This window comes from Lucilia sericata, unplaced genomic scaffold, assembly GCF_015586225.1.
Source record: "Lucilia sericata isolate MDLA Ls3-8-SP2 unplaced genomic scaffold, ASM1558622v1 Contig000292F_arrow, whole genome shotgun sequence".
Taxonomy (NCBI): Eukaryota; Metazoa; Arthropoda; class Insecta; order Diptera; family Calliphoridae; genus Lucilia; species Lucilia sericata.
This window is the reverse complement of record NW_023994317.1, coordinates 375,551-402,890: the sequence shown is the minus strand read 5'-3', so window position 1 is coordinate 402,890 and position 27,340 is coordinate 375,551. Positions and strand designations below refer to the sequence as shown.

General features: G+C 28.6%; 2 protein-coding genes across 2 annotated transcripts; one reads left to right on the top strand and one right to left on the bottom strand.

Moving 5' to 3' along the window:
• Positions 1 to 7,256: 7,256 nt before the first annotated feature.
• Positions 7,257 to 11,535, bottom strand: LOC119603313 (golgin subfamily A member 7). Its single transcript, XM_037955317.1, has 4 exons — positions 11,345 to 11,535; positions 10,987 to 11,154; positions 8,767 to 8,919; positions 7,257 to 8,705 (listed from the first exon to the last, which is right to left on the bottom strand). Exons 2-4 carry the CDS (start codon positions 11,122 to 11,124, stop codon positions 8,565 to 8,567), a joined length of 432 nt encoding a protein of 143 aa, XP_037811245.1. The 5' UTR covers positions 11,125 to 11,154; positions 11,345 to 11,535; the 3' UTR covers positions 7,257 to 8,564.
• A 9,056-nt stretch (positions 11,536 to 20,591) lies between these two features.
• Positions 20,592 to 23,808, top strand: LOC119603317. The gene is made up of 4 exons (XM_037955322.1): positions 20,592 to 21,009; positions 23,093 to 23,218; positions 23,296 to 23,541; positions 23,645 to 23,808. The coding sequence occupies exons 1-4, from the start codon at positions 20,592 to 20,594 to the stop codon at positions 23,806 to 23,808; spliced, it is 954 nt and encodes a 317-aa protein (XP_037811250.1).
• The last annotated feature ends 3,532 nt before the right edge of the window (positions 23,809 to 27,340 follow it).

The window sequence follows — 27,340 nt, the reverse complement described above, 5'->3', positions numbered from 1 at the left end:
AAAATTTCATTGAGTTTTGTTCATAAATAAAGATTTTGTCATATATTACATATTTGTTTAATTTCTAAAACTATGATTTATATCAAAATTTTAATAGGGTCGCAGATAGCTACAACAATTTAGTCCATATTTATCCCTTAATATCATTTTTAGTTAGATATCGAAATTCTCGACCCTTTACAAAAAATTTCAAGCCAATATCTCAATTACATTCAAAAATATGTTCATTTAAACCTGTGTCCTTTAATTTCATCTTTTTCATATTTTAGTTTAAGTATGTTTGCTTATCCTTATAATTGAAAGGTTAGGACTTAAATTTTCAAAAATTAATAACTATTTTTTACCTAGATTTTTTCGACAGATCATTTCGTTCTGTTTCGTTTAAGATCATGTAGGTAAAAATATACAGGTAATGATAATTTCGATTCATTCACTAATAAGAAATATCAATGACTGAATTACAGGTTATAGTAATATAGTCCTAAATGTTAATAGGTAGACAATTCGTAATTTTTTACTTTGGAATACCTGTATCGGAAATGACAAGAATTGGTATATAAGTAAACTTCTCAGATTTTAAGTACCATATTTAATAAATCTACAATGAAGATTACATTAAAGTACGAAGAGTTGTGTTCCGTTTTATTGAGTGTATCTTCAAAAGGGCCAGAAAGAATTGAAGACATTTCAAATTATATAAAAACTACATATAGTAGAAAAGTAGACAAAACAGGCATATCAAAATTTGAAAACTTTTTGATGTAAAAAGTAAGTCTGTGGATGGAAATCAAAAGAAATTTCGATTAAAATTTTGTAGTTGGATGGAAACTACTACGGAAATCTCAACTTACAACACATCAACAGGAGCGCCTTGCAAGTCATACGAAGACTTATTTTCAAGGTCAAAAAAAAAAAGAGGGTCACACAAAAACTTTTTTCAATCTCAAATGAGGAAATTGCTGATACATTTAACGAAATGCTGAAAAAGGAAAACCAACCTATGGATGCCGTACATATTGCAACTATTCTTCCTAATGCATCACCAAAACGACTTAAGCGAATTGTGGGAAGTATACCAACTCCAACATCACAATCAAATTTTACTGAAGAGGAAACAATAGCGCTTATGTTGGAACTGGGTCTCAGTCGAAATAAGTACCAAATATTAAGGAAAGCTCTGCATGAAAAAGGACACAATATATTACCATCATACAAGGCGATCCAGGAAAAAAAAACTATCCTACCATCACCTATTGCTGTTAATGATGTGGAAGCTTGTATTGATATATCATCTTTGCTCGAAAACACAGCATCAAGAATTGTGTCAAATTTTCAGAAGACCAACTAAGGAAACAAAAGATTTAGTGGAATATTTAAAAGATGAAATAAATGCACTGGAGCCCACTTACATAAAAATAAAGGAATTCTCTATTAACGTATCATATCAGCTAAGCTTAACAATGATTGATGGAAAGGTCAGCAATGCCATAACAGAAACTTCTTCCTTCTGGAGATGCTCAATATGTAATGAGAAAAAGTCGCAATTCTCAAATATAAACAAAAGCAGAAGTATTAATGAAGAAGTCCTGTCTTTCGGAATTTCACCACTTCATGCCAGAATACGATTTTTGGATTACTTTTTACACATAGCATACGACCACAAATATAGAAGTGTGCCAGAGAATCTTACTAAATCAACAAAAAATAATGAAGAATTGAAAGAACTGAGAGCTGCGGAAAAAAGCAGAATCCAAGAAGAATTTAAAGTTCAGATGGGATTAAACATCGACAAACCACTTCCAAGTTGCGGTAGTACAAATGACGGTAATACGGCGAGAAGGTTTTTTCGTGATTTTGAAATTACTTCAAAAATAACTGGAATCGACAAGGAGTTGCTTCGAAGAGTTAACACTATTTTAATGGCACTGAATAGTAAACATAAAATTAATGGAAATCGATTTGGGGAATATACATCTGAAATTTCTAAATTACTTGTATCTCTGTATCCATGGAGGGAACTAACACCAACAGTACACAAAGTATTGTGTCATGGTCAAATAATAATTGAATCGAATATTCTTCCACTTGGAGAGTTAACAGAAGAAGCCCAGGAAGCGAGGAATCGAGATTTTAAGCATGTCCAACTATTCAGCTCAAGAAAATGCTCCAGGCAATCACAGAATGAAGATATTTTTAATAGTTTACTTCTATCTTCTGATCCTGTTTTTCAACTATGCGAAAAAGATGGATTTGTTATGAAACTCTATCATCTCAAAACAAGGAAGATTTAAAGGACTTATATTACCTTCTGGATATGTATACCGATATGACAGATTATTTTATAGAAAATAAGTAGTGTTAGGAATTAACTATATAAGTAGGTTGTAAGAATTAATTGTATTATGTTTAAGATAAACAGTTCAAATAAAAATAGCTATTATACTAACTGATGATATTGTATTAAATTGTGTTTTATGTTTCGGTGGGCGGGAAAGGTGGTTTGTGTGGGGTGATTTAGGTGTTGTTGTGCGTGGCTCATAATAAAATTATAATTTTTTTATTGTATATACAATGTTATAGTCTTTAATAAAATAATTAACTAAATAATTTTTAAAAATTGTCCAAATATTTTATTCAACACCAAATGTATGTTCTGTCATACTTAATACTAAAATATGAAAAAGATGAAATTAAAGGACACAGGTTTAAATGAACATATTTTTGAATGTATTTGAGATATTGGCTTGAAATTTTTTGTAAAGGGTCGAGAATTTCCATATCTAACTAAAAAATGATATTAAGGGATAAATATGGACTAAATTGTTGTAGCTATCTGCGACCCTATTAAAATTTTGATATAAATCCTAGTTTTAGAAATTAAACAAATATGTAATATATGACAAAATCTTTATTTATGAACAAACCTCAATGAAATTTTCAACGCTTGTTAAATTTGTTATTTCAAATAAGAAAATGCAAAAAAAAATTGAAAAGGTCAAAGGGCATCCCGCAATTCCCAAAAATAGGAATGAAAATCCCAAAAATGGGATTTTTTACTTTTTTGCCCATAGGGTCCACATTTCTTTCAGGGCTGGGAAAATACTTTTGGAGTAAATAGAAAACATATTGAGGTTTCCAAAACTGCTTTCAGTTTTCTGATCCCAGCTTTGGGATTTTAGAACATGTCGCCCAAAGTTGAAGTTTTGATAAAAAATAGGTCATATTCGGAAGGACGCAGTGGCAACATTTTCAAAAAATAGGACAAGTTTTTTACTCCAAAGCGTTCTGCGTAAAAATACCTTTTAGAAAACTATAAAATTGTTATATGTTCTTAAAGAAAATTTTATTTTATTAATAAAAGAGTTAAGACACATTTTTAGAAAAAAAACGGCAAAAATCTAAAATTTTTTGAATTTTTAAATTAAAAAACGTATATTTTTGGATCTGTAAATGATATTGATCTGAAATTTTTTGTATATTATTGGAAATTTTGTTGTCTAACTAACAAGAATTGACTCCATTTGGTCCAAAATTACGCCCGGTATTCAAAAAAAGGCGGACCAAGGTATGGTAAATTTTGTATCACTAAATTTTTAAATGCCTATAACTCGGATATTATAAGAGATAAGTAGTATGTCCAAGCATCTTTTTTCAAGATCTCGTCGAGCGCTTTCACAAAATATAAAAATCTTTGTATTTGGGTGAAAAACAAAAAAATGGCACGAGTTTAAAAATTTTACATGTCGTAGGTACCCTACTTTGAGCCGCCACAGCGCCGTCCCTGGGGAATCTGCAGGGTTCATCTTCAAAACTTAAACTCGAATACTCCTTGGCTACGCTCACGCCAAATTTTATCCCGATCGGATCAGCCGTTTAGAAATGCCAGATTTATTTCCAAAAAATTTCCATTCTGCCCCACTGTGCACTATCATAAAATGAAACTTACCCCACAGAAAATTTATAGCTTACTACATTGATATTGTGTTGCTTATTTTGTATTCGAAAGTGCTTACAAACTTACACACATTCTGGCTTACTTTACACAGGGTATGACCGCTTGAAAATGACACACTAACTGATATACTTGGTTTGCGATATTGTGTGTAGATTATACTTTTTTTATAAAATACTTGTGTGTGGAAAAGTAGCTATTCCTACATTCTTACCGATATACCTAGTAAGTAAAATTGTTTCTACAGAACCTTTTTAGCTGGAACACAAGTGTATCAAAAAGTATCTACAACAATTTTCTAGGTTAAATACATGTGTATTAAGAAGTATCTAAAAATGTATATTTTTTAAAAAATGCTACCCAAATACATGTATCTACAAATTCATTCATAAGTATAAGGCCATTCCAATTATCGCTAGATCATGATCCTAATTTTAAGCAATAAATTTTGCTTAAAATTCATCTAAACATTGAAAAAATGTTGATCCAAAAAATATTTTTCAATAAATGAAAAATTTTTTGTTGATTAAATTACAGCACACTTGATTTTTTATATTTTAATTTTCTGTTCTCATATACAATGTTAATCACAAGTATATTAAGATGTAATGCAAAAAAAAAATTATTAAAAATTGAAACTTCATATCCAGATTTTATATACAAGTAAATCAAATTATAAGTAACACAAAGTAAGACACACAACATTGGTTACAATTCCGAGTACTCTGAAAATTTTCTGTGGGGTAAATTCAAAAATCCAATCGTTTTGAAATTTTTAAAACAATTTTAAAAGATCATACGACTTTCAATTTTCCATCCTTATTTTTAGTAAGTATCAATACATTTTGTATCTACTCTATTATTATACCCTACACCACTTTAGTGGGGACGATATATTGGGTTGGTTCTGATGTTTGTAATACACAAAGATATTCGTCCTATATCCACCTTAAAGTATACTAATCGGCTTAGAATCGTTTTCTGAGTCGATTAAGCCATGTCCGTCTGTATGTTACTGTATGTATGTCCATGTAAACCTTGTTCGCAAGGTACAGGTCGCAATTTTCAAGATAATTGGATTAAATTTGGCCCAAGGACGAATCCTATTTTATCTAGCCCCCATACAACAGTACCCCCGAAAATGGCTTTTGAGCTCATAATTGTTAAATATACCTGTATATCGATAAAAAGCGGCAAAACTAAGTTTTATACAAGCCTTAATGACCTTGCCAAATTTCATAAAGATCGGGCCTCATTTGACCCTAGCTCCCATACCCTAACAACCCTTCAGAAAATGGCATGAATATCTAAAATTCACTTATAATCACCAATTATAAATGAATTTTGGACAAATAAATATTATATAAATCTATTCACAAAATGTTATCGGGCTTGGTCTATATTTACTAGTGTTTTTCACGTAAATTCCCGGGACTTATTTTCTTTAGTTTTAAGTGATATTTTTGACAAAAAATGTTGTTTGCAATAAATTGATTTTGATTGATTTTGATTTGCAATGTTTTATTGATTTGAAATGTTAAATTCAGAAAAGATATATTATTAAAAGGTGCTAAAAGCTAGAAAACAAATTACTAATATATTATTATTTTTTGGAATTTGCCGTTATTGTGTGAGGTATATTTTGATAAAATTATGAGCTAAAAAGAACAAATTTGTATGTTCGGTTATTTGGGTGTAGGTAGATTCATATCAACCAATTTAAATGTGGTTAGTCTTTGGGGTAAAAAGGAGTATTTGCAAAATTTCATCAAATGATCTTCAAAATTGGCATCTGTAGTTTAATTGCATGCCCAGCAAAAAAATAATTGACATCTTAATCACATCTAAAAATGCGATTAAAAACCAAATATTTCCTTACAAATGAAAACCCAGTTAAAAGTGACGAAAGAGAAGTCACTACAAATAACATATTCGAAGTATGTACATCAAATTTTGGTGAAAAACCAATGAAATTTACATAAGCGTGTCATTGAAAGAATGTGGTTTATTTCTGACATCCAAATATCGAATGTTTACTGCTTCTAGAAATAACAACATCCCTCCAATAATACGCTAATGTAAAGTTCATAGGTTTTTCACCCGAATTTGAAGCACTTCAGGTTACTAGTTGTGATGAAAATACTATATCTTTTTTCACACTTTTTTTGCTACGTGGTTTATATAGACGGGGCTGATTGGTATACTTTACGGCAAACTTTATCAGCAAATACAATTCACACTACAGTGTAGGGAATAAAAACCATTCATATAGAAATGTTTCAGACGTGTATATAACAAAAAAATCGTGTCCCTTAACCTCTTTTTATTTAATTTTGATTGCCATCAAACTATAAATATCTTAAAAATAATACGAAATTGTATTTAAATAGCTGCTATATTCTTCAAATTTTTTAATAACTTCTAGCCGGGAATTCCCGGGATCCCGGGAAATTTCAAAATGAATCCCGTTTTCCCGGGAAATGTAATAGTCCGGGAAAAGAAAAACACTAATATTTACCCCTAGCCCCCATATAAAGCCACTTTAAAAAAAAAATAAATTGAAATTTTTAGTACGGGAACGACTTATTGTAAAAACTTGCAAGTTGCAATCCAAACAAGTATGTGAACAAACATAATATAATCATCGAAACAAAATTTGTTGTTAATGATGAAAACTGAAATGTTTATGAAAATATATGTATGTATGATAATAATACATACATAGGAAATGTTGCAGCATATGCTTCACAACTAATGTATAAGCGTTTAATAATAAATTTCTAAAAAATATTATATAAAAATATAAGAAAATTACTGAACTAACTCATAGCTGCTCTTTAATTTATGCGCCAGAATCTAACTCACTATTAGGTAACTTCTGTTTAGCTGAAACTGAAGCAAAGTGAGTACTGACTCGTTCCTATGACATTGCATTGATAAACAGAATTGGGTCTTATTTGTGGTTAACCATAAGTTAGTTTTCAGTTAACGGAAAATTCGACAGGGATTATATAAAAAATATTTTAAACAAAATATTTAAAAGAAATTGGAAATTTTAGAGCAATAGTAAACACTCAAGATCTTCGGACTAACAGTTCTTTACAGATTTATTTGCAGGAATAATTAACGCTTACAGTTTACTTAATTTTTAATTTTCCTAATTAAAATAGCAAGTTTAAAATCTTAAATAATCTATAACTCACCTTTACATCTCTATAGGATGTACTATGAAAAAATTGCAAAAAATAGATTGACTTAAGATTGTCAACGCATAAAATCTATTGTAATTCAAAACTCTTTTATATAACACATTAATTGTTTAATAAATATTTTATTCATTCATTCTACTGACTATGGTTGGTTTTCTGTTTATGTTTACGATTTGTAATAAGTTCTTATTTAATACTATTTTAGTTTTTAAATCATTTCACAAACTTTTTATATTTCGGTTATTACACATAATTCACTATTACCCAAAATATTTTACCAGCTTTATGACTTTTTTTGGTAAAACCTTTGAATATAGTTTTCTATAGTTTTTTTATAGACAATTCTAATGTAATTTGTTTAGAGCTTATAACATCTAGATTATCATTACTATTACAATATTTTATATTGTTGTTTGTTAAATTTAGAAGAAATTAATACAAAAAATGAATAAATATATTTTATTGAGATGATGTTGTTGATGATGTTTTTATTTAGCACGTTGTATTGTTTTTACAATTATTTCACTGCGATGTTTATTTTAAGGAAATGAATGTTATTGTGTTAAGTTTTACATACATATAATTTGTAATATGAACTAATAAATTAATTATTAAACTAATACAACTATAGATTTATTTTAACTTTTTTAGGTGTACATATTTATTTTTGGGATGAAAAAATGCATATTTATTTATAGGTTTTACCAAAAAGCTTAAATTTAAACTTACATTTCTATGAAAATAAGGATTTTTTTTTATCAATATTTCAAATGGATTTTTTATTTCAAGGGATTTTAATTATTATGTGATTATTTTAAAGTTTTCTTAAAAAGTTGACTTTGTCATTTGTTAATTTTATTTTTATTTTAATGATAAAAGTTGCATGCTTCAAAATATTTTCTTTTTATTCTTTGCTGTTTCATTTAAAACTTAATTTTTCTATCAAACTTTTTGTTTGCAATTGGTTTGCTTAAGTACTAGCCAGATTTACAGGATTTGTTAGAATGAATACTTAAATGATTTACTGAAAATCCTGGCAAGTACTGGAGAAGAATAAAATGATTAACTTTGTTCTAGTACGATAAAATTATGAAGTTCAAGACAATACAATTTAATAGACAAAAATTTTCATAATTTACTAGATAAGGAAAATATTAAAGAAATTCTAAATGAAATACCTAACTTTAAAAAGAAAACAAACCATATTAAAATTCAGCTGAATTATAAATGAAAAAATTCAAAATTACCTGATAACTAAACAAACAAAGAAATATTTCTTAAGAAAATATTTAAAATAACACCTTTAAATTAAACTTAGTTGAAAATAAAGATCCATTGTTTAACTATTTCGTTTTGTTTAAGTATTACATAAAAAACTCTTCGGTTGAGTGTGAAAGCGGAAGTCACGTTCGTCCGGGACGATCTAAAATTGTTATTTCTATAACACGTAAACCACGATAGGTAGGATCAATAATTTGTAAACCTTTTGGATGATAAATGCGTTCATTTTGGGAAGCTATATATTTAGATATTTTACGCAGAGTCTAAAAGGTATATTATTTAAATTATTTTAAGTTAATTTTTTAAATTGTTTCGTTATCTTACTTTTTCATAGTGCGTTTCCGAGCACATATAAACCAAATATGCCGTGATACAACCAATACAGCCCTCGCAATAGGTACTGCATGAACCTTTTTCGGCCTCCGCAAAAAATTCATTTAGTCTATTTATTGTAGACTCAAAGACATGTCGTTCAATCTGTAATTAATGTGTTTTTTTAAGTCAATTTTATTTTAACGGTACAAAAAAAGAGTTTTGCATGGGTGCGATGTAAAGCGAGTGTGTGCAGGTGAAAATGAGTGATAAATGACAGAAATAGTAATTAATGTATTAAAGGAAAATTAAAATTATTTTTTTTAAAGCATTCTTGATTGGTCATTATATGAATTTGAAAATGCGACTAGAAAATTAAAATTACAATGTAAAGCGAGTGAGTACTGGGAAAATGAGTTATTAATTAGTAATCATAATTCATAAATTAAAGGAAAATTAAAAAATACGTGGCTATTTTAATTAAAGCTAACAACTGCAAATAAATCCGTATATACATTTTAATATGCCCAGACATTTTCGGACGTGTTTTGTCCCTTTTAAACGACTTCTTTCATGTTTGCTTATATGTATATACATACATAAGTATGTCTGATGTAGGTTAGATGTTAGTGTCCTAGTCTGTCAGATTGAATGTAATGTAATTTCCACCAGAGACACTGATAAAACAGCGCATAATAGGCCCAATGGGGTCTTAGATGTATTTCTTCGGGTTTGGTATATGTCCTCTTCAAACTACCTAACTACCTGCTTGTATAAAAATTAAAAAAAGCAAATTTTCAAATGAAGATAATTAAAACCTTTTAAAACCTGATCAGAAACTAGGCAATTCAATTATTTGTGGTTTTGTATTACTCGGTTAATTCGACATATAATTATTTGAGGTTTTATGTTAGTTGAATAAAATGAAACTGATTTTTGAATACATATTAGAAATTATTTCTTTTCATGAGAAATAATTTTTTTTCTATATAGAGAATTCATACGTTCCAATGAAGTATTGCCAAAGAACTCATTAGAAATACTTAAGAAACACAGTTAAGTAGTAAGATTTTATTAATCGGTTAATTTATAGAAATATGTATTTCGGTTTATTCGTTATTTGAAAATTATCAATTTTTGTTTGTTCGAGCCATTAATCGAAAAAAGTTTAAAAATTTGAATACCCTATCAAATATCCTTAGTTGCGTAGAAATTGTATTTCTATTAGGCATTTATTATTATTTTTTATGATAAGTCAAAGAATATTATGAACTTTCTATTGCCCTGCGTATATAAATCTTAATAAATCTTGGGTTAAAAGCAAAAATTGGGATTTGGTGTAATACTTTTTACTTTATTGTAATTTTACAGCCGAAAAATCTATACAATGACAATGCTCATTTTACAACTAAACCCTAATACTCAAGCCTAAGAAATAACTTATTTACTTGAAAGTAATGCTTAGGACTGCATGCAAACGAATATTTCTAATTATTTAATATCTATGGTATAATCAATCCAGTTTCTAAAAAAGTTCTTCAATATACATACGTATGGTATGAATGATTTTAAAAATCAAAGAAAACATGTTGCGTACAAATCTGTGTATAAAAATTTTTCTGATAGTTTGATATTGTTTTAAAAAATACAATTGTGATATACCTAACTGTTGAGTTTCAAGGACTTTTTTGATTACCTGTACATATGTATGTATATGTTTCTAAAGCTTACCTGAAGCTTCGATAAACTCGAACAAAAACCATTGTTTAAAGGAATGGTTCGACAACCGTACAATTTCGAATGTGTTAATCTGAAAAAACTCCAAACTAGTTTTCTAGGACTTTGAGTCTTGAAATAACTTCTTCTATCTTTATATATAAATAAAAAAGTAATGTTTGTTCGTAATCAAAAAACTTAAGATATGCTGTTCCGATAGGGCAAATAAATGAAATGTAAATTAAATATAAAAAACCTTTAAAATTTACTAAAACACTTTACTATTGGAGTTAGAGTGGTGAATTCTATATTTTCATTTACGCCTCAAGGATATGTCGATCGGGGCCAACAAGTTATTATTTAAATAATAAAAACAAAAACACTTGTTCAGTGCGGAACTTTTAGTTACGACCCACTAAGCTATTTAGAATGCGAAAACAATAAGAAAAGTGTTGTTCATGCAATATTATAAATAAATGAATGTATTATATTAAAAAATGAAATACAAACACTTACCAAACCTTCCAATTCACTGGGTAATCTAGTATGAAATTTAACAGCAGTACCTTCACTATAATCTCGTTGTATGAAAATTTTGTTGAATCCATTTTGTAGAGCTGATGGTGTGCCAGCAGTAACAGCACCTTGGGACATTTTCTTAATTTCAGATAAGAGTAGGTTGCCCTAAAAATACACACAAATTGTAGTACAATTAGCAAAAAGAAAAATAAAAAAGTTTATTAAATAAATTAAATAGCAACAATTGAGATTTATTACACATTCTCATTTTCTTGATTTTTCTTTGGGAGTTTCCATTTTGTTGTAGACCAAGATTTTCAACAACTTTTTGTGCAAAATTTTAGTTATAAATTACCTTATTTGATAATGTTTTTATAGCCAAACTTTGGTATATATTGCAAACTTCACTTAATAAATTGTTTTTATCCAATTTTTTCACGAATAATTAATAAAAATTAAGTTTTTTTGTTCACTATGTAAAAAATTAGTTTTGTTAGATTTTTTTCTACCACTACTTTTTGAGATGTCATGGGAGACCTGCGTCGATAAAAATAAAAGACGGCGGCAGTTGGCACTAAAATTTTCAACGGCGGATAAGTAATCAGCTGTGTTATTAAATTTTTTAAATATTTTGGAATAAAAACTGGATTTTAATAATTGTCATATATAAATCAGTATTTAATATAACTTAATATTAATTAATAAGTAATATTCTGTATTGGGTATTTTTTATAATTTCCCCTACTTTTGGGGATTTTTATATTATTTTAGCAATTATTTTCACTGTGGTCTTACATTATGGTCACTGTGGTCTTACATACCATCAATTTATACTTGGAAATGTCATGATGAATCTATGTAGATTTTGAGCACTACAAGAGGAAATCTCTGAAAAAAAACATTTGTAACTGCCCAGCATTGGGGACTAGAAAGTCGAAGATTTCTCCTCGCACCGATTATGCGTAAACTTGGCCTAATATGGTGAACCAATGTACAAAATGGCCACAATAACGTAAAAGTGCATTTCGTCCCTAATGTCTAATCTAAGATATTAAAGTTCATCAGTACCGGTGAATGTTTACAGTTCTTAGGAATATCTCCCATATTAATGGTATAAAATATTATTTAATTAATGGTAAAAAGAGTTTTTTATTTAAACTTATTTATTGAATAAATAAAATAAAAAATTTAAAAATTGTATAAATTTTCAAAAACCTATTTTTATTGGAATAACACTTAAAAACTATGTTGGATTTAAAAAAACTTGCAAACAAAAGGGAAAACTTGACATATGGTAACACTGAACAAAATTCAAAATTATTGTGACAATACTGATGCTAATACAAAAACATAGTAAAGACAACAACCATATAAGTTGGCAACGCAAAAAATTTAATAAATGTTTCAAATAGTTGCCTGAAAAAAGTTGACTCATGTTCATTATCATAAGTTCCAAGTTCCCAAAAAACTAAAATTTTTTATTCAACATAACAACATAAAGGCGGATATTTCTGTTAAGTCGGGGTAGGTCTATGCATTCTAGATCAAATCAACTTATTTCGAAATTTGGAACGTTTTTTGTCATGTTAAAAGTGTTTGTTTTGCTATTTTGTAAAATTCGCTTTTTTCAAATAAGTGGTTTTGTCAAAAGTCCACAAAGTTACTGTCCAACTCCATATAAACAAATCTAAATATCGTTTACCGAAGTCCCTGATTGGTATTTTCGTTGGCTCTTTTTATTACATATTAAAAACAAAACAACTTACACAACAACTTTTTTGGAAGCCAAATTGTAAGTACTTCTTTAAATCTCTATTTGTAAGTGAGCGTGGAAGTACTTGCCTCCAATGTCATCACCGTGTTAAAATGCTAACGACGAAAAAGTGAAAAGAGGTTTTATTAGCATTTTAACTCATTACATTTCAATGTAAGATATCCCTTACATATCTTGTATCTTATAAAATGATACAAGATATTTTTCAGGGATAAAAAATAGGTTTGGTGTACAAAACTCTATAAAGAATTTAAACATTTTCGTAATATAGGTACATATTTATATTAAACAAGTAAGAAGTTATAGTTATAAAAATAAAATGTGATTTAGTATTCATAATAAAGCAATTAAGTTGAATTGTACGTTGTCTCAGATATACTTTAGCCACTTTTTGTTGAATAAAATTGTGTACATTTAAGTCATATTTCGAAGGGAGCTTTGTATAGGGGCGAGGGTCAAATGAGGCCCTTTAATCAAAAAATTCATCAGGATCAAGAAGGCTAGTAGGTTTTGCAGCTTTTTGTCGAGATACGAGTTTATTGAACATAATTCTGGACGGACGGACATAACTAAATCGACTCAGAAAATGATTCTAAGCCGATTGGTATACTTTAAGGTAGGTATAGGACCAATATTATTGTGCGTTACAAACACCACTCCCCACTAAGGTGGTGTAGAGTATAATAACGAAGATATCTTGAAGATATTTTGAGATACAGTTTTTGAACTTATGCCCTTTCAATAACTTTTACATTTTCAACCGATTTCAGTTTTTTTTTTTTAAATTGACATCAAAAAGTTAAATTTGAAAAATCTGTCGACACAACCTCAATAGTTTATATATACTATATATATTTGTCGTAGTTCACATTCGGATTATTGAAAATTCGTAATAACGGGCATTCGTACTGCTGGACACTATATTCTATTTCTTCCTCAACATACCTTGATATTGAAGTCGTTCCTAAACTTCCCAAGACGCTTTGAATTGCTTAATATTTAAATAATATTCGAAATTAACCCAAAAACTTTTAGATTATCGTTATCTGTAGATGGAGACAAAACTTTTTTCGGTTCGAAATCTCAAAAATTTATTTTATAAATAATTTAACATTTTTAAGTACATAATTAAAAGTCTAACAATGTTCCGACTCTTTTAACTTTTTGTTGGCTTGTGTAATTTATAGCTTTTTTGTAGTCCTTGAATAGCAGATTTCATAGATAGAATATTTTTTTTAATTGCATATTTATTTCCCTTTATTTTATATTATTCTTCTTCTAAAATTGAATATTAAAACATTTCTAAAGGTTTTCAATTTTTCACATTTTCATAAAATATATATTATTTGTGTGAGATAACAGGTATAAAAAAATTTATAAAAGTTTCCAGTTTTCAAGAAAAGTCTATTTATATTAAGATCACATACATATTAACTTGCTTTTTCTAAGGAAACTTAATAACTATTAACATCCCCTTTCTAAGGAAACTTAATAACTATTAACAAAACATACTTTGAGCGAGAATTATAAGTTATAATATCCTTCATTCGAAAAACCCAATTAAGGATTGTGATTTAAATATTACTTTCTATATAGTGTCTAGTCATGTAATACTTACATTCTAAAATGCGTAACACTTATTTTTTATTGATTTAATATTTTATTCTATACATTTGCATTTTTATTAAACTTTGAACATGATTTTCTCTTACGCAAATTATTTTCCATTAAATATAGAAAGCGAATTCATTTCATTTTTATTCGTTTCACAAGTATTTTTCACAAATCTTAATATGAATTCCATGTAGTAAAAATAACATACAAACAATAAATTTATAAATCGAATAAAAAACGAAAATAAATTATTATTAGTAACAAACTATATTCTTTTTTTTTTTAATAATGCAATCAATCAGTGAAATTTATTTTGTTTTTTTTTTCTCTCTCTTAGATTATTGTTTTAAGATGTGACTACGAGATAGAAAATTATTAACAACAGCTAAATAATGTCCAGCATTGATATTGAAAAATACAGTGAATTTAAGGAATGATATCTTTATAGCATTTTGGTAAGAGCATCTGCATCATCAGGTTCTATAGTTTTTCTTTTTTTGTTCTTTTTTTTTGATGTTGAAGTTTAAATTTTAATCTTACAATATTTTTTTATTTTTATATAAAAACCCAATAAAGCCCAATAAAAATGTATATATATACTTTTGCGAAATTATTCTTTTAGATATTTTTAAAATTAACATTGACATTCGTTAAATAAATTTCAGACGAAACAGACTATTTTTTACTAGACTGTCTTGTTATGTTATGAACAATCGTAGTAATATGTGGAAAATACATATAAAATTATAGTGTTTCGAGACAATTAAATGTTTGTATTTGTTTTGATACAAAACTAAACTTAAAAAAACAAAATGATTTAATTGTGCCGGTTTTAGTTTGTTAAAAAAAATCCAATTCATGAATTCCAATTCATTTCATTCGCCAGTTATAAGTGGAATTACAACAAGTGGATTTACTTTGTTGGCATCTATAATTATGAACATCATAAACATCAAATAAATAAACTTTATACGTTCAATATTTGTTAATGAAAATACTAAATGAATACATATTTTAATAAATTAAAGTATACATATTAATGCTTGAAGATATTAATCATATTTTACAATTGTATTGCATTTTTAAGTCAGTTTGTATAAAGTGAAATAAGGATAAGCTTAGGGTGGTCATCAGTAATAGGACTAGTGTAGAACAATTAGGGATGTTATTCGGGAAATCCCAGTATTTGGGATTTCTAATTCTAATATGTAAAATATATAAAAAAATAAATAATAATGACATTCTTCCATTTCGTTATATCTATTTTCGGTGTGATAGGGATTTTTTGCTTTTAAAGTCAAAACTAAAAGTCTTTTTTTTAGGAATATTTGATAAGAAAAAACTTAAAATTTAGATTTAAAAACATATTAACCTTTTCTATCTAAATCTGGTTTCCTTTTTCAAATCACTTGATTTATTTAAAAGTTATTTAAAAATTTTATAAAACATTCAAAATCGTTTTCTAGAAACGTTCGATATGTATATTATATGTTGATTTTTCCTACTAAAATTTTAGACCACTGAACACAACATTTTTGTTTTGGTGTTAGCTGGAATTAAGAGATAAATAATATGGCCCTATATTGATTTTGTCATTACGTTTTTAACACATCGAAATATTGATCATAGACCCACATTAAATTCTAAGACGATCTAGCCATGTCTGTCCGTCCGTCCGTCTGTCTGTTTAAAGCATAATGGAGTCCGAACGGAAAGAGCTAGAGATATATTTCTTATAGATAAGGTTTGTTTGGTATTGAAAATGGGCAATATCGGTTCACGTTTTCGTATAGCCCCCATACAACTGGCCCCCGAAAAACAGCTTTAACAGTCATAAATGTTTTACAAATGAGAGCATATCGATGAAATTCGACACAAATAATACCAGCAAAATTCTCTCTACCAAATTTCATGAGGATCGGTCCATAATTGACCCTGTCCCCTCCAAAAAATTACTCTAACGCCCATTACTAGCTTAAAAATACGAGTCTCTTACGAGCAAAAATCTATCTACCGAATTTTATAAGGATCGGTTCATAACTTACTAGGGTGATCGATTATTCGACATTTTTCAAAAACCGGTTTTCGAATAGTTCGAATAGTTGACATTTCAAAAAAACCGGTTGATATTTTTCAAATTCAGAAAAAACCGGTTAACCGGTTTTTCATAATAAATAAAAAATATATGTTAATTTGAAGAAATTAATGTTTATGTTTAAATTTGATTAATAAAACATGGCCCGAAATGATTATTAACAGTTTAACAGATTATAACTTTAGATCTAGTCGTCTGATTTACATTATTTCTTTAATATAAAAAAAATTAGGAAAAAGTGGACACTTCTGTTAAATATAAGGTACTATGTAATCCTAGCTTATTCTAAAGCCCTTTTAGGAAATTTTCATAGGCATTCCAACACTTCCATAATATTGCAGCGGTAAATTAATTATTGTAATTCGAATATAATCTTAAGATTAATAAAATTTTATTAAACAGTTATCAATTTTACAAATAAAATGTTTTAATTAGTTAGGAAAATCAAAAAAGTTTAACAAATGGTGCTTTAGAAAAATGTATCCTAGTTCCTGGACTCGAATATTTTTAAAATTTAAACGGGCTGTATTATTTACTTCAAAATTTCATTTAAATAATCTTTGAATACAAAGCAAATAAAAGTATTCGAAACCGGTTTTTAAAAAGTGAAAAAATCGGGTTATTCGATATTCGAAAAATCAACATTTAGAAAAAATCGATACTGGTAAAGCAGAAAAAACCGGTTTTAAAACCGGTTGAAAAATCGAGTCGATCACCCTATAACTTACCCTTTATATAAGGCCCCCTCAGAAAATGACTTTAACGCTCACTACTGGCTTGTAAATAAGAGATTTTATTTATATTTTTCTTAAGTTCCAAATTGTGCAATTTTTCAGAAAATTTCAAATACCTAATATCGACAATAATTTTACAAATATTTCATTTCTTTCTGGAATCGACAAAAATATTTTTTGGGTAAAACTTAGTAAGTAAACAGTTATGAAAATGTTATGTATAAATGTTAAAATATAATGGCTAAAACTTGCCAAAAATTTATAATTATAATTTTTTTTGAAGTTTCTCAATTTCTAAATATTAATGGTCGGCATCTAAAGATTTAATAATAGGAATATCAGTGACATTAATTGGTTGTTTTAAATCGAGTTGTCCCTAATGACAAGAAGAGGATCTTATGCGAAAGTAGTTTCAATTATGAACCAATCGTCATGAGTGATGTTGGCTTTAAGCGAGAAGTGATCGTTAGTCATTTTCAAAGGGGATCTTATATAGTAGTTGACCGCTGTCCATTTTCAATAACAAACTGAATGCATTAATGAAAAACATATTCTCTGTAATCTTCATATACAAAAGAGTGATCTTATATATTTAAAAATTTTAAATTTTCTTTTTTATAATTGTAGCAAAACTTTCAATTTAATAATAAATAATAATTGAAATATTTTTAATAAATGATTGCAAAAATCAATTAACTAACAAAATCTTCCATACATAATGATTTGAAAAATTTAAAACAATGCAAATTAAAATCTATTAAAAAAAATCACATTTCCTTCAAAAAATAAAAGCGACAAATATATAAGTAAAATGAGAGATGGAGAAAAAAAGATAGATAAAGATTAAACTTTCGCTTTAACTTTAAAAGAAAACGTGTTGAAAATATGAATTTTTCATTGAAATAATAACAAACGCATGGGTTCTAAATGTTACAATGGACAGACTATAGACACAAAAAAAGTTATCTTGGAATAAAAAACAAAACACTTTCAGTCACAATGGCAATTACTGCAATAGCATCAGCAATTATCACATATGACAGATGGACATTAAAGACAGTAATCACACGACTGAGGAGAAAGATATGGAAACTAGAAATTAGTCAAATAATCAAAAGTATAAAAAAACAAATGAAAAAAAAAACAAAATAATTGATGGTGATAAAGTGTTTGCTGTAGCCAATAATCTGCTCACTACAAGAACAGTCATTTGTGATAAACATACACAGTGTATATGCTGTCTAATAACCATAATTCTTAGGATGTATTAACTGCAGGCCAACCAATCAATCAACACTATCATTACTTCTTTAGTTTCATTGTTCAAAGTGAACTTACTTAGTTTTGAAAAACAATCAAAAGGAATTATTATTAGGAATAATTTACAACTAACTGCATAGATCGAAGAGATGGAACGGATGTTTTGCAAGTGTCATGGTATTTTAAAGGTGATATGGATGTCATTAAATGTTGTGTATTTGTCGGTTGGTATCTTATGATTTAGGTTCTCTAACTATTTATCGTCCACGGTTTTTGTATGTGCTACGATTATTTGTTATTGCTCTATTGAAAATAAAAGCATAGTAATTTATATAATGCCGCTTTTTTGAAAAAAAAAAAATCATTTCTTTCTCACTACTGACCCAGAAAATTCACTTTAGATGAACAATATAATAAAAGTAAAATGATAATGAAAATGTACGAGTAACAACTAGTCAAACAACCAATAGACAAACTGGAAGACTGGCCGGCTGTATGTATGTCCAATCAACCAACGAACTGTGAGTATAACAATGTATGCAGTTAAAACAAAAGAGATGTTGTTGGCTGCTGGATGAATATGTTTGGATTATTGTTTACTGTTCGCTGCATAATGTGTTTAGGCTGTATGCTGGCTAGCTGACTGGTCTCTTCATTACAATGTTCATGATTAATGTGACCAACTAACCAGTAAAATATTTTCAAATTTTGGTAATGAGTAATGTAGTTATTTCATACATTACTTGGTAATGAATGGTCGTTGTCGATAACATTAAGTAATTTTTATACCCTGCACCACTTTAGTGGGGAGGGTATATTGGGTTTGTGCTGATGTTTGTAACGCACAATAATATTGGTCCTATACCCACCTAAAAGTATACCAATTGGTTTAGAATCATTTTCTGAGTCGATTTAGCTATGTCCGTCCGTCCATGTAAACCTTGTAATCAAACTACAGGTCGCAATATTGAAGATAATTCAATGAAATTTGGCACATGATCTTCTATTATACCAGAGACGAAGCTTATTGAAAATGGTTAACATCGGTCCATTATTTTACCTATTATATACTAGCCATGATGAACCTAATGAATTTTATAATTATAGCGCCTCATTTGACCCTAGCCCCTATACAAAGTCCCCTTCACAATATGACTTAAATGTTCACAATTTTATTCAACAAATGGCTTAAGTATATCTGAGTCAAGGTACAATTCCACATAAATGCTGTATTGTGAAAACTAAATCACATTATAACTGGTATAGGGTATTATATGGTCGGCCTCGCCCGACTATAATTTCTTACTTGTTTTGAATAGCATTTGTAGCCAATTGTGAAGAGCTTAAGTTTAATAAGGAATAACTTAGTGGTTCTAATCCTAGTCGATATTAGAAGTTCTTTAAAAAAATATTGATTTTTACATTTGTGTAAAAAGTAAGTTCTTATACTTTGCTCCAATAGTACTTGCCTACTTACCGGACAAGTAAAGAGTTTGCTGGGTATGTTTGTTTGATGTGCAGCTGAAATACTCCAGCGCCGAGAATCTTTGACGATTCAGAAATAAAGGTTTAAACATTCGATCCTCAATTTGAAATCTATACTTAATTATCTTTCTGATACGAACTTGAAATTAGTTTAGAACTTCGATATCTCCTCATAATTTGACCTACAAGTAAACTCTAAATCGGGAGATAAAACGAGTCTAAGGTCTACATTAAAAACTTGGAAACCCAAATCACAACACTTTAACACTTTAAGGCAGAAGTAATTCTATAATAGAATGAGTAAAATGTATTCTATAATAGAATGAGTAAAATGTATATGGTTGAACATTTTTCAATAACATATTTCTGAAACTTTTTGTAGTTGGTCACACATTTTCTAAACTCTTATCGAAATGAATCTTATTACGATTTCATCTAACACACAATCATGTGAAGATTTTTCTAATAAAAGCAGTTGATCAAACAATTTTCATGCCATTTGTTACTTGTGTTCCTTGCTGGTTATCAAACGTCTTAAAATAATAAAATCTATCTTTATAGACGGACGCATTGTAATCCGTGAAATATAAAAATAGGAAAAAAAGAAAACATAAAAGAAAAATAAAAATAAAAAAAAATTATGTCGTATCTATTTAATAAATACTCAAACTCGTATTCTTATAATTTTATTGCCATTATCACTTTTACAATATTCGTACAAATTCTTACCAAATCATTGGCATCCAAGACGGAATTTAATGAAACCACAAATACGGTTAATCAAAAATCACGTCCTTCGTCCGGTCGTTCCTTGCTAACGCACACCGATGAATATGTGGCACGTAATCAAAAACGTTGCGTTGAATATCGCAGTCTGGTGTCGTGTATTAAATATAAAGCATCAAAAATTGTTTGGAAATTGGCTACGAATGGCATGGGCTACTTTCCAAATGAGTATGGACGTGAATTACGTGATGATAAGCGGCGAATACGTTTTATACAACTGGAACAGCCGGCCGATGAAATTGTTGTTTTTAATGATGCACGCAGTTTAGAAGGTGGGTATTAGTGAGTTTGAGTGTTTAAAATAAAAAAAGATTATATCTATGTAGTATGTTCTAAAGGCTTTTATAAAGTTTGAATTGGCTTAGTGCAGTGAAAAGTTGACGAGTAATTGTGGATAATTTTGCCAGACATCCTTTAATACATAATTGAGGGCTTTAGAAGTAATTGCGTTTTTCAATGGAAATTGCTTTGTAAAAACTTAAAAAAGTAATTTAAAGGTTTAAAGTAACAAAACTTAAAACAAAATAAGTAAATTTTTTAATGAATATTAAATTAATTTAAAAATTAATAACTATGAATGTTATATTCGGTTGCGCCAAATCGTACACATATGTATATCCAAATAACTAAAACATGTGAGTTATAATATTAAGGCTAATATCCAATTTTCGTTTATATTGTATATTAAAAAAATAAGTCTGTTGTATTTGGCTATAACGTATATTATATGTAAACCCAATTTCAAAACATGTGTAGCGAAATTAAAGCGGACTACAGAAGGTGGTTCCATATACATATGTATGGACTTCAGTTGTTATACATATGTAGATCAATACTCTACAACATTTGAAAAAGTGATTAATTCATCAGGACAAATTATTGTTGTCAAAAAAAATTTTTGTTTGAAAGTATTTATCAGGATCAAACAGATTTGTTATTTCATGGGCACAAGTTTTAGAGTGGAGATTTTACTAATAACAAGTAATATAACACATATTCGACTATGCCGAATCTTATATACCCACCATTAACCCATGTGAACATTAGGTTGATATTTGCAATAGGGCTTAAGTCAAATATGGACATATCCCTCCTTTCGGATTAACAAAATATTAATTTTTAAAAACAAAATATTTTGGTCCAACTTTTAAACAGATGAACATAGTACATGGGCATTAGGGTCAATTATAAAATTCGGAAGAGAGATTTTGGCTTGTAAGAAACTTACTTCTGTATATCGAATTTCATAGCTATACTCGCATTTTCAAGCCAGTAATGTGCGTTAAAGTTATTTTCTGAAGAGGGCCATATATGGGGGGTAGGGTCAATCAAGGACCGATTCTCATAAAATTCGGTAGAGAGATTTGTGCTCGCAAGAAACTTAATTATTTCGAAGTCAATTGTGGATCGATAAAATTCGGTAGATAGCGCTAGACTCGTATTTTTAAGCCAGTAATGGGCGTTAACGTAATATTTTGGAGGGGACCATATATGGAGGGTCAATTATTGACCGATCCTCATAAAATTTGGTAGAGAGAATTTGGCTCATATAAAACTTATTTATGTCGAATTTTATCGCTATACTCGCATTCTTAAAACAGTTATGACTGTTAAAGCTGTTTTTCGGGGAACCATTTGTATGGGGGCTATTTGAAAACGTGGACCGATATTGCCCATTTTGCCGATATACCCAAACAAACCTTACCTATAAAAAATATTTTTGGAAAATTTCAAGTCTCTAACTCTTTCCGTTCGGACTCTATCGTACTTTCAACAGACAGGCAGACAGACGGACAGATATGGCTAGATCGTCTTAGAATTTAATAAGGACATAGAATATATAAATACTTTTGTGGGTCGATGTGTTACAAACGGAATGACAAAATCAATATACCCCCCATCTTTTTTGATGGTGGGTGTAAAAACGCATATTTTTTCTCGCAATGAGAATATTTGTAAATTCATTTCAAGATTTGAAAGAAGATATAAGATTTTATAATATATTGTGGTCTTTAGGGAATTGATTACAACATTATAGGGTTATAACTTTTAAACAATTTCTGAAAAGTTTAAATCGGTTTAAAAATTGCATAGAAAAAGTATTTTACGAGCGTTAAAAATTTTTCCGTTTTCATTAAATTTTTCGATATTTACTCTAAACTAAATTTAAAATTTGTTTATACAAAATCGAAAATTTTGAATTGTTTGACCTACGAAGAAAATGCAAGGTCGGCATACACTTCACAGTGTAAATGTGAAGTTTTCTTATAAATCGCAAGACTAATTTAAAATATTATTTATATACATATGACCACATTAACTCTAATGCCAATTTTATTCATTTATTTCTTCAAGGTGATAATGAAATAACACATATTGTTAAATTTCTAAAACGTGCAGCCGAAACTTTTGGAAAAAATCATGGCATACAATTGATGTTGACAAGTGATAGTGGAGCACGTATTACCACCGGCGAAACAGGTAAAATTTTCGAACAAAATTAAAGAATTTATAGAAACAAGGATTTAAAACTTTGTAAATGACAATTTTTAACACAGAATCACGCGGTTTGCATGAGAAAAGAAAACGTAAATGGTTGATTATATTGCCACTAATAATACTGATGAAAATTGCCCATTTAAAAATGACTGTTGTGACTTTACTGTTGGGAGTGCTGGGCCTAAATGTTCTACTAGTGGGTGGTGTTGGCTGGCTAATACACTATTTGAAATTTAAAACTTTGTGTAAGATACATCCTCAGTTAGTGCAACATCATTCACATGTTTACGATTCCGATCCATCTGGTAAGTTCCTATACTAAATTGTGTAACGACGTAAATATTTTCTATGTGATTTAATTTTTCTTACAATGATTTCCTTTCTATGGATGATAATGCACATGTTCAGATTATTCCCAGTTCGTTGGCAGCAGCTTTCCTGGCTCCTACTACAGCGCTGCTGGGAATGGTCCTCATGAGGTTGGCAGCAATTACTATTCAAAAGACTGGAGCACAAGCAAGGCATACAATGGCTACAACTACCTGGACACCATTAGCAAACGCATTAAATAGCTAAAAACCTCAATGTTTCGTTGGTTCTATAGTTTTGTCCGCCGTGGATTTGTGCGCGTTTTTCGCAAGATGGTACCAATTATTGGCTATAATCAGGCAAATAATTTTGCTTTAATGTTGGTTAGTTTCTTAAGTCATTTGTTTTAGCAGGTACATGAAAATGTAATTATTTATGTGAGCATTTTGTTTATTTATTTTTTATTTATTTATTTCTTTTATAATTATAAAAGTACAAGAAAAGGCATAATTTAATAATGTAATTATTTATGTGACCATTTTGTTTATTTATTTTTTATTTATTTATTTCTTTTATAATATAAAACTAAACGAATTTAATAAAGTATGTATTGCAAATAATATCCTAAATGTATAAATGTAAATGTCACTTTTTTTGTTGTTTGTTACTTTTCTCGGTAAAAGCTAATAAAAAGATTACAAGTTTAATTGAAATACACAATTACTTGTTTGTCGTGCTCTCTTTGTAAATAATACTTTGGCTTCGAAAAATTCAAATAAAATTTGATTTATATTTCGAAAAACAATAAATGCCATTTTGGTAAAATTTAATAAAGTTTATGATAAATTAATTTTCGTTAATAACTTAATTTAAATCTATGTAAAACTTTAATAAAGTAAAATTATTATTTTTCCCGTAATCAGCCAAAAATTGTGGAATTTTTGAGATCCATTTCAAAAAAATGTTTGGTCAGCGAGGAATTTTTCTAAATTTAAATCTTTATTTATTACAAAATAAGCGGACAGACGTCTAATCCCTTTTTAAAATTCTGTAGCGTTTATCTATTTTTTTTAATCCAGTGAACATAGAAATAAAATTTATATCACATACAAACCTTATTGAAAAACAAATAAGAAAATATAGTCGGACATGGCCAACCATATCATAACCCTACACCAGTTATGAGTATATTTTAAAAATTATTTATTTTTAATTTAAAACATTTATGTTGTTCTGATGTATTTAAGCAATTTATAAATAAAAAATAATTTTCTAAATGAGGAGTTTGGGCCAAATATAGATCCTCATAAAATTTGGAGAAGAATTTTTTCTATATATGTCAAGTGATCGAACTCAAAAAATCGATTTTCACGAAATTTGCACCAAGGTTATTACTATTGGATAGTAGGTCGGACACAAATTTTTAGCTTTATCGGTCAAGAACTGCCGGACTTAGAGGGGGTCAAAGTTGGACATTTTGGTCATATAGAGTTTTATTCAAATGATTTTTTATTCAAATGTAACTTTTCACCTATTGGTCCTAGCAAAAATTGTCCAAAGGAGTTCAGATAGCTATTTATTCATTCTTTCCAAAAATTTCTTAATTTTTTTTTTCAAAATGGGCCCTTTTTTGTCTTTTGCTTCAAAGAAAGCTTTTTTTTTTAAATTAATTTTTTTTTTTCAAAATGGGCCTTTTTGTTTTTTTTTTTGCTTCAAAGAAAGCTTATACAATTTCCTTGAAGGGCTTTATAGTCCAATAATGGGATGCGAGTAGTGGGATATATATTCGAAAATTATTTTTTAACTCAAGCATAATTTTTTTTCAATATTTAGCACTTGATTTTCCCCAATTTTTTCAAAATGGACATTTTTGTTCTATTTTTTTGCTCAAAAGAAAGCTTAAACCATTGCCTTTAAGTGCTTTGTGATTACTCAGTCCAAAAGAGTAGGACCAATTTTTGTTAGGACCAATAGCTGAAAAGTTACAATCATTTCAATAAAACCCTGTATGACCAAAATGTCCAACTTTGATCTCCTCTTACTCCGGCAGTTCTTGACCGATAGAGCTGAAGAAGACATCGATTTTTTAAATTGGGACACGAAATTCCCCATACATAAAAATGAATGTGTGTTTATTTGTTTGTTTGAAGTCTATAGAGTGCTAAACGGCTGAACCGATTTTACTGACATGTGTGGAAGGAGCTATAGGCTACTTTTTATTTCAAAATTTTAAGTGGGCGAGGTGCCACGCCCACAAACTAAAGAGTATTAAAAGTCGCATATCTCAAAAACTGCAATAGCTAGAGCCTTTAAATTTTGTATGGACAGCATTGACATCCATATGAACATATGGGGACAAAATGGATGGCCTAGCTATAGTGGGCGTGGCACCTCCCACTAGACTAGAAATAAATTATTATATTTGAGAAAATATAAGAGTTAGAGTTGTCAAATTTTGTCTTAACCACTTAAGTGTAAATATGAATATTTATGACAAAAATGGCAGTACTAACATAAACTCGTTTATCTGGCAAACTATTAAAGCTATAATCTTAAAATTTAGCACAAAGAACTTTAATATCTATGTGAAATTGTGAGCCGAAAATGGGCGGGAGGTTTAAAACCTCCCATATAAATTATATACAGAAATTTTTATATATGAGAAACTTTTATGAAATTGTTTACATGTATAAAACATTTGAAATCCATTTATATCAGCTCACATATATAAGAATGTACTATTGTCTGATTTCAATATCAGACAAAAATTATCAATAGGGAACATTTTAGGTAATTTTTTTTGTTCCATCTTTTAGGACCTTTCCTGTTGTCAACAGATAGATGAACATTGCTAGATCATCTTAGTTTCTAATAAGGAACCATTATATATATTAGTATACACCTTATGAAAAAATCAATATATGTACCTCTACTTTATTGACAAATACTAATGATATTCATGAAATTTCAGTCAAATAGCAAAAAAAATACTAACATTTTAATATAAAATAAATTTTTAATTTGTCAACCAACTGTTTAGATTAGCACAATTTACTATTACTAATTTCCAAATAATTTTTTTAAATTACTTTTATGAAAAAGAGTTATAAATACATCTATTTAATGTAATCGAGAGTTCAATCTAATTTACAAGAAAATTAATTTTACATTAAATAACATCTCAAATAATGATTTATTCAATTCTCCAAATTTAAAATATTTGTTTAATGTATTTGACCGGTGTTAATTGTATATATTTACGTCTTGAAAAGCTAAGATAAACTGTTAAAATGATTTGTTATTAACTGAAAACTAGGGTGAAACAAGTAATAACCTTATATCCGTCTATGGCGAATTTTATATACTATCAAAGCAGCCGATCCATAGAAAAGTAAGGCTTCATGGATCGATTCTTTTTTCATTTATTTCCACAGTTTAATGATTTTTTTTAGATTTACACTACATTGTATTAGATATCGGGATTAATGGGAACATCAATGTGATTTATTGGATATGGTCTTTAGTAGGACATTCGATCAGTTATAGAAGGAGCTGTCTAGCATTTTAAAGAGCGATTTATTTCTTTTGACTAGTCACTTTTGTCGAATTTATCTTAATACCACTATTTTGAGACGTTTTTGTATGATGGGAAATGTCTATAATCCTCATGAAACTTGGTAGTTATTTTGGTTCATGTTTATGCCGAATTCATAACTGTTTTAGAATTTTGAAGTCTGTTGCGAACGTAAAGCCATTTTCTGAAGTGTCCCTTGTATGGGAGCTAGAGTTAAATTT

Coding starts and splice junctions, on each gene's coding strand:
- LOC119603313 (XM_037955317.1), bottom strand. CDS start 11,124: ATGTCCCAAGGTGCTGTTACTGCTGGCACACCATCAGCTCTACAAAAT. Junction 8,920..10,986: donor CCAGTGAATTGGAAGGTTTG/GTAAGTGTTTGT, acceptor CATTAATTACAG/ATTGAACGACATGTCTTTGA. Junction 8,706..8,766: donor CGGAAACGCACTATGAAAAA/GTAAGATAACGA, acceptor TATACCTTTTAG/ACTCTGCGTAAAATATCTAA.
- LOC119603317 (XM_037955322.1), top strand. CDS start 20,592: ATGTCGTATCTATTTAATAAATACTCAAACTCGTATTCTTATAATTTT. Junction 21,010..23,092: donor TGATGCACGCAGTTTAGAAG/GTGGGTATTAGT, acceptor TATTTCTTCAAG/GTGATAATGAAATAACACAT. Junction 23,219..23,295: donor TATTACCACCGGCGAAACAG/GTAAAATTTTCG, acceptor TTTTTAACACAG/AATCACGCGGTTTGCATGAG.